Source organism: Hippocampus comes, unplaced genomic scaffold (genome assembly GCF_001891065.2).
Source record: "Hippocampus comes isolate QL1 unplaced genomic scaffold, H_comes_QL1_v1.1 scaffold96, whole genome shotgun sequence".
Taxonomy (NCBI): domain Eukaryota; kingdom Metazoa; phylum Chordata; class Actinopteri; order Syngnathiformes; family Syngnathidae; genus Hippocampus; species Hippocampus comes.
Window position 1 is genome coordinate 417,059 of NW_017806074.1, and position 8,479 is coordinate 425,537.

The following is an 8,479-nucleotide window of genomic DNA, read 5'->3' on the forward strand; positions in this document are numbered from 1 at the left end:
ATTGGCTCATTGTGAAACAAAGCCATATCAATAAAGGCCAGAAAAGATAAACTACCATACGTGCAAATTTGCAAATTGTCAGCTCGGGTTTGGTGATGGTCACAGCTGATACAAAATTCGGTTTAGTATAATTTAGAACAACAGGGGTGAAACTCTGGTCTTCCAGGGCCACTATCCTGCATGTTTGAGATGTTTCCTTCCTCCAACACATCTCATTCAAATGATCATCTCATCGTCGCCATCATCAAGCTCGACATCATCGTTATCAGATTTCTGTGATTTCAAACAGTTTTTTTGTTTTTTACAGGGCTACACCTAATAAATGTTTTCCTATTCAGCTGTATCTAATTAATACTCTTTGTTTTTGGATAATACTTGAAATAAATATTGAGCGGTACCAACGTAAACATGCATTTGCAGTGAGAGTGTGATTTAGGCCTACACATTTTTTTTTAAAATTGATGTTGCTGCAGTGCAAAAAAAATTCCAAATTCGGCCTGATTGTAGATAGACAAATAGACAGATAGACAGATAGATAGATAGATAGATAGAGATACAAAGACATATAGATGCAGAAAACATTTAGCTGGGTCATTAGAACAAAATGCGCGCACGTGTGTAAGAATGTTCAACTCACGTGTCATCTTCCATGTCAGTCCAATTTATTAAATAATTCATTTTTTTCCACTGGAAATACTGTAAGAATGATGGGGGGGGGGAATAAATAGTGCAAACTATCACACAATAATACACACTTGACTTGCACATGTAAAGGAATGTTTTGTACTTGAAAAAAAAACATGTATCTCAATAATAAAGGAAAGCAAAACAATGAAACGAGTTGCGAGAACTGTATGTCTACTAAAAACACAATTGGAAGAAACCTAATGGGGGCGGGGGATTCGGGAACAAGTCAGTGCTAAATTAAAGCAAGTCGTTAACTTATTTTAATGTTTGTACTTATGTTTTTCAATATGATGCATAAAAATTGACTTTTTGTGCTGCTTTGAATTTACACACTCGCACGCACACACACGCGCGCGCGCACATAACGGATCACAGGACACACTGGAGCTTGTAACAAAACGCTGAAGTGAGGCAAACAAAGAGAAAAATAAAGTTTGGGCGATTTGGTGTGGCGTTCACGTGTCGCCGTACATCCTCTTGCAGTCTAAGGAAGGTGGCGGCGTATCCGCGCCCATGCTGCCCACCTGCGAGTACGCGTTGTCCGGGCTTCGCGGAAGCCCGGGCGGCGTCATGCGCTTCTCTTTCTGCCTGCGGTTGCAGAACCACACGCGCACCACCTCCTTCTCCAGCTGCAGTGTGTCCGCCAGCCCGTTGATCTCTTGTGCCGACGGCTTGGGGCACTTGAGAAAGTGGCTCTCCAGCGCGCCTTTGACGCTCACCTCGATCGACGTGCGCTTTTTCCTCTTGCGTCCCTGCGTGGCGATCTTGTCGATGCTGGCCGGGCTGCCGGTGCTCGAGTCGGCCTCCTCTAGCCACTTATTGAGCAGCGGCTTCAGCTTGCACATGTTCTTGAAGCTCAGCTGCAGCGCCTCGAACCGGCAGATGGTGGTCTGCGAGAAGACGTTGCCGTAGAGCGTGCCCAGTGCCAGACCCACGTCGGCCTGCGTGAAACCCAGCTTGATGCGACGCTGCTTGAATTGCTTGGCGAAGTGCTCCAGGTCGTCCGAGGTCGGCGTGTCCTCATCCGAGTGCGCCTCTTGGTGATGATGCTGATGATGATGATGCTGGTGCTGATGGTGCGCGTGCTGGTGATGAGGATGATGATTGTGAGGATGGTGGTGGTGGTGGTGGGGGTGGTGGTGGTGATGAGGGTGGTCGAGCTCTGGGGAGTCCCCACGCAAGAGCGAACCGGGGTGCATGAGGCTTTGGGTGCTGAGCATCCCGTTGACAGTGAAGGCGGCGGGTTGAGAGTAAACGAGGCTCTGCTGTTGCTGGTGCGGCTGCGTCTGACCCTCGCTAATGTTGATGGTGCCCACCCAGCCGCCAGGCTGCGCTTGATGCCCCCCTAAATGGGAGCCGCGGTGATGCAGAGTAGCGCCCGAGTGGAGGTCCTCCCTCCCACCGCCGCCTCGCTTCATCTCCTGGGTGTGGGAGCTGGCCGGCCACGCCGCACCAACTTCGGCTGCGGCAGCTGCAGCCGCCGCAGCCGCAGCGGCCGCGGCTGCGGCGTGCGGCAACGACGTGACCCACTGGTGGGCATGACTTAGCATATGCCCCCCGTTGCTGGACACCATTGTGGCCCCTTGCATGAATTCGCTCTGCACCATCTTGACCGAGGGGTCCCCTCTGAACGCGCTGGAAGACACCGAGGTGACCACGCCGTTTGCCGGCTGCATGCTACCGCCTCTCCGGTCAGAGTGGGAGACCGGGCCGGTTAGAATCCTGCTGCTGGCTAGGTACGGGCTGGAGGTGGCTGTAGCCATCCCCCAAATCATAAATCTGGACTTTTTTTTTTTTTACTTGCTCTTTTAAACACCGGATCCACTCGCAAACGCACTGTGTGAAAAAAGAGCAAAAACAGTCCTTATATCGAAAACAGCCATAAAAAAAATACTGAAAATCAAGGGGACAGCAAAAGTTACAGTTTAAAAAAAAAAAGTTTCCCCAGTCGTGAATAATCCACAGAACTATTCGATCCGTGCCTGCCTGGAACGTGCGTAAAAGTCCGTCCCTTAGTCTTCTAATTAGAATATTTTTTTTTTTTTAGAACGCGATGAAATGATAAGGTCAAAAACTCCCCGCTGAGACGAAGCGCATCCTCCACGGAGCAAAGGAGGCGAACATGTGTTTAACTGCGACCACGGCCGAGCTTCCCTCTCCCATCTCCGGCCAATTAGGTGCAAACTAGCCCGCTGAGTCCTTGCTGATTGGACGCTCAGCCTGAGAGGAGTGTGTGTATGTACGAGGGACACTAATCTGGTCAGTGCGCTAAATTTACTACACTTACACAATAACAATATGAAAATCTTATTGCTTTACAACCCCGGTGACTACAAAATTAAGTACGCGTGTACAATCTGCCAGATCCAATCAAAGTGCTCTCTTTTTCTATCAGCTTTTGATCAGTTTTGATTGGAGGCGTTCATTTAACAGCTTGGATATGTTTATAGTTTACTGTGGTGTAGAACTACACTGTATCATGCAGAGAGCTGTTTCTAATATTTTGTCATGTAACTAAATGAGACAAGCAAAACATTAATAACAGGTGTCCCAAAGGCAAAAAAAATAAGGTGTTGGCTTGAATACATGACATCATATCATCATTCCTCAATACCAAGCTAATACCCCCTCGATGTGGTGAGCCACGTGGGAAAAACATGACAGTGGTATAAAGTATTCGATTTACTTCATCAGTTGGTAGCAATAGAGTGCATCGTTTTGCCTTTACGAGCTCATCTTTGAAGTTTTCTTTTTGTTTTTACTGCAAATGTCCAATAGATTAGTGCTGAAACCTTGAGACAAAATAATAGCTCACATGGCCTGAATTGAACCCACATTTTAGATCAATTTAATTTGAATTCATTTAGAGCTTGTACTGCTGAAGAGGTGCACGCAGAGTCGTAAAGCTAAAAGTTGCACCAAAGTGAATTTTGATGATTCCTTTTACCGATCTCAATGTTTCCGTACATCACAGCAATGCACAATATGCGGCTCCTGAGAGGCTACGAGTCGTGTCGGAATGACTTTTGAGCAATGTGAAGAGGATTACCTGCACAATTACTGTATCCCCAATCTTGTTCTAAAACATCTTGCAAAAAAAAAGTCCAATAACAATAAGTGTTTAGTCTGCGAAAAGTAACCGCATACATGTTCTAAATGAGTCCCATGTTTTGTTCTTTTATACTGTAACAATGCACTATTACATATTGGTGACATCGGCGCATTCCCTTCTTACCTTTGAGTTCTTCACTCGATGCTTCGACAACCTGCACAATTACTGTATCCCCAATCTTGTTCGAAAACATCTTGCAAAAAAAGTCCAATAACAATAAGTGTTTAGTCTGCGAAAAGTAACCGCATACATGTTCTAAATGAGTCCCATATTGTGTTCTTTTATACTGTAACAATGCACTATTACACCGATAAGGCTGCGGGTCGCATATTGGTGACATCGGCGCATTCCTTTCTTACCTTTGAGTTCTTCACTCGATGCTTCGACAGAAAAACGCGTAGAGTGAGTGACTGATATTTTGGAGTTGAGGGGAAAAGTACAACATTTTCAAAGAGAGCAATTCATCTTATTTTGGGGTTTAGCTGGTGAGTGACTGTGCGGGAAAATGATGATAATGGGAAGAAAAATACACTCTGTCTCACACAACAGCACTTTGAATGCTTGTCTCTCAGAATAAATACACCAATAGATAGATGAGATAGCATACTAGCCGGAACGTTTCTCAAGGATCCTCAGCTTTGGACACAAGCAAGGTGTGCACGCCTTGCGCATGCTAATGTGGACTGCCTTTCAAGCGGTCAAGAAAGAACACAGTTGCGCCTCACTGCTAAAGTGCAAAAAGCCGCCAGCAATGCAGTTGGAAACACATTCAACAAGGGAGGATTTTTCAACACTGGGCCTGTTTACGGGACGATCTGACACGTAAATGTGCTGTGGGAACCATTTTCTCCCAAACGTATGAGTTGACCGGACTCACTGTGCTGCATGTTTGACTTGCATGGTCTCAGGTCCACTTTATAAAGTGGCTCATGGATGAAATGCCTTTTCCATTTCACCCCCAAAACGTTCAAATTGAACTTGATATTGATTGTATTCAGTCGACGTTAGCTATAAAAACTTCAGATCGGTCAAGCTCCCACACTTGACAAATGTACATGCAAACAGCAAAATAAGTCCGTTTTCTGACAGTGTGTACAATAGCAGAGCAGAGACATTTTCGACTAATGTTCGCATTTAATGAGCAGGCGGTGGACCTCCACTTAAGCATCACAATTTTTTTTTTTTAATTGATATTTCACTATGACAGAGTGGACACGTTAAGCGTGGCAACATCCAACTATAAACATGTCACCATGATGTTCTAATTTAAATATACGCACCGAAAAGGTATTTTTAAATGAAGTCATCAAGTTAAAAAAAAAAAAAAAAGATACGTGGAGAGCAACAACAAAAAAAAAAATCAATATTAATTCAACATTTGTTGAGACATATTGGCTAAATTGCTGCCGTTTGGACAAAGGGATGTTATCTTGTTGGTGGGGGGGGGGGTCGCAGTGTACACTCAGTATTCAAAATTTTCTCTCAAAATGTCACATTTATCAACTTAAATATAATCTAACACCCAACCTGAAGTACTTATACATCGTACAAAAAAAAACCATTAACACAACGTTTTTGAAAATATTTTTCAAAGTAAAAGACTCAACACCCAAACTGAAGTACTTATACATCGTACAAAAAAAACCCCATTAACACGTTTTTGAAAATATTTTTCAAAGTAAAAGACTCACAGAACATTCCTAAAGAGTCGCGCGCATTTCATTTTGAATCTTTCAACTTGAATATTTGATTGTGCCGTGAACATGTTCAAATCCTACTTCTTCAACCTGTGAAATAAAAACAACAACAACAACAAAAAAAACCCCACAAACGGCGTGGCCGGCTCCAAAAGCAGCAGACCACTTTCCAAGTCCGGCGGCAGAATGTTGAGGAAGCCAGATGAGTGTGCAGGGACGCGGTAATGTTTTGCATGTGTTGTGCTGGCTGCTCGTCTTATTTGTTATTCATGAAGGAAGCTGGGTGAAGAGGCCGACTTCTGATGCGTGTGTCTCTCTCTCTCTCTCACTACACTCTCTTTCCGCTATGTGTTGGAGCTGCAGCGAATTTGCCGATTAAACTCCGCTTAATAAGCATGACACCGTCCGCTAACTGGCATCGCTGTTTATGAAAGATCATCCTCAAATCGGTTGAACTCTCTCTTTTGTCTTTTTTGCTCTCGGTTGAGTTTTCGCCATGCGGGTAGGCTACCATTTTGGGCCCCCTGGCTATTTTTTTGGGGATAGACTTTTGAAATATGCAAATGTTAAGAAAAAAAAAAGTAGGAAAGGGCAGGGAGAAGAAAAAAAATCTTCATCTGGACTCCCGGAGCTTCCGATCAAAAGAAACAGATGTTTTGTTGCTTTTTTTTTCTTGTTCGTGCTTATGTTTGTTGTCAGCCAGTGTAATTAAGAAGCGCAGTAAAAACGCAAAACAGACAACAAAAACAAATGCTATGGTCACAGGCATGATTACGGACCTGCTAACCTCGATTAGTTTCTTGATCTCATGAAATTTTGTGGAGCGTCAAACCAATAGTTTTCAATATTTTCCCAAGGTTGCCACATTTGCAAGTTCCTTTTTTTACCAAGGTCACTCTTTTCATGCAAACAGACCTCACACTTTCAACTTCCTTCTTTCACCCAAATTATGAAGCTAACCTCTGCCAAATAAACGACTTCTTTTGTTTGATTTTGGTGCTGCTCGTGCACACTTCATACTCATTCTATTTTTTTTTCAGGAAATGTGAATTACAAATGATACTTTGAGGGAAAAATACTCACGTTTTTTCACAAAGTACATGCTTGGTTGGCAAAGGTCAATTCTTTTGTTGTTCGCAGACTTTTTTTGTTGTTGTTGAGTTTATAGGGGTGGCGTATATTTGAAACCTGTTCCTGTGAGAATTTTGGATTAATATCGCACAAAAGTGAGTTGTAACGAGTCGCAAATATGGCCTATTTCGTTGTGATCAAATCAAATAAAAATGTGTATTATATGACGCTTATTTTCCACAAGAGTTTAGTAGGTTAGCCAACAAAAAATGAAATGTGACAAATTCTATGGTGGAATCTTAAGCAATTCACCAGTAAGTTTAAAATCACTCCTCTTTTTTTATTTATTTATTTTTTTTAGTAAAATATGAATCAATAGTTGATTGGTTTGGGTTTTTTTTCCTTTTTTTGGTCTTACCTTTGACACATTTCTGTTGAAGATTCATAACTTTATTCAGAAATGTTGCACAAAGGCTTTAGGGATGTTATGTTTCCTGACAATATGAGCATTTTTGTTTTTTATTTAATCTTTCATTGCAAGAATTTAGTCTGCTAGCTTAGCAATTGTAATTCATAGATAACGTTTTGGTGGAAACTAACCCTGAACAATTCCAAGAGAAATTTGATTCTTCAGTCATACAAAGCAACTGGATTTTTCGCTTTGGTTTTTATTTGCCCTTTTGTGACATTTTTCAAAATTCCACTTTGGAAGGGTATCATAAGAGGGAAATTGTGGTGATGACCATAGAACAGGAAGTAAAATTATACTGTCCCCGGTGCGACCAAATATTTAATTTTTGGATCAGCCATAATTGTAGAGGGAAGTTACTTGTGTTCGTTGTGAACAAGTATATCTATTTTTTTATTTTATTTTTTTGCTGCCATAGCGAAGAAGCCATATTGTAGTTTCCCTGGTGGGAGTTCATATAAATTTTTGTGAATGTTGTGTTTGAATAAAGAACTGAGCTAAACTGCCACAGAGGGGGAACTCCTTGGGTTTCATCTTTTAATTCAGCCTGCTGTCGTGTCATCCCGTGGTTGTGCTCACGAGTGTGTTTTGACCTTCAGCTGTAGAGAGACTTCACAGCGTGAGTCTCTCCACACATGCCCCCCCACGGGGCGCTTTAAATCAGAAGCAGGCCCCGTCGCGGAGCGCGAGCGATGAGCTCAGCGGGGCTGGTCGAGCTCAGACCGAGGGGAAACGGGAGGAAATGGAGGAACGGTCAGGGTGGATGCAAATGCCATGCCCTTGTTTGCAGAGGTTAGGAAACGCAGCACGAATAGTAGGAAGTCAGATGACAAATTTAGCCTTTGCCTGAATGATTTAGGACATTTTTTTGGTTTATCCTTCTGACACGTATAGTACATATACAGTATTCGACTCGCAGTACCGACTTCCGCTAAAGGGCAAACGTTTTAATTTGGATTGCATGTTTTGGAATTTTGTCAGTGAGATTCATGTACGAGTCACTGAGAAATACAGGACCATGCTAGTGGAAAAAAATAAAATAAAATCACCGTCGACACCAAAAAAAGAAAAAAAAAACAGATTGTGGAACTAAAGCAAACAAAAAAAGCGGTACAGCCAACGAATAAGCTAACACTCATGATAAATTTGGGAACGATATATTCTCGTAGAAAACGCAGCTGCACTCAAGCATAAAAACTAGCGTATCCTAACATTCGTGCCAACAGACGCCTCGTTGCGCTCGTTTAACAATTTGTTCATCTCGCTCCAACTTGCTGGGCGCTACGGCATTCTGAAGGCATTTCCTTTGACGTGCGCCGAACACACCTGACAAGTTGATGGTTGAAAGTAGAGCAAATTATCGCAATCTCTGAATGTCTTGAATGTCCAACGAGGATCGTCACGTGATTTTGGTGAATTTGATCGAGGTGCATACTGTCAGTT

General features: G+C 42.8%; 1 protein-coding gene across 1 annotated transcript; it reads right to left on the reverse strand.

Moving 5' to 3' along the window:
- Nucleotides 1-695: 695 nt before the first annotated feature.
- pou3f3a (POU class 3 homeobox 3a) lies at nucleotides 696-2,829 on the reverse strand. Its single transcript, XM_019894430.1, has one exon. The coding sequence runs from the start codon at nucleotides 2,460-2,462 to the stop codon at nucleotides 1,143-1,145; it is 1,320 nt and encodes a 439-aa protein (XP_019749989.1). The 5' UTR covers nucleotides 2,463-2,829; the 3' UTR covers nucleotides 696-1,142.
- Between the last annotated feature and the right edge of the window lie 5,650 nt (nucleotides 2,830-8,479).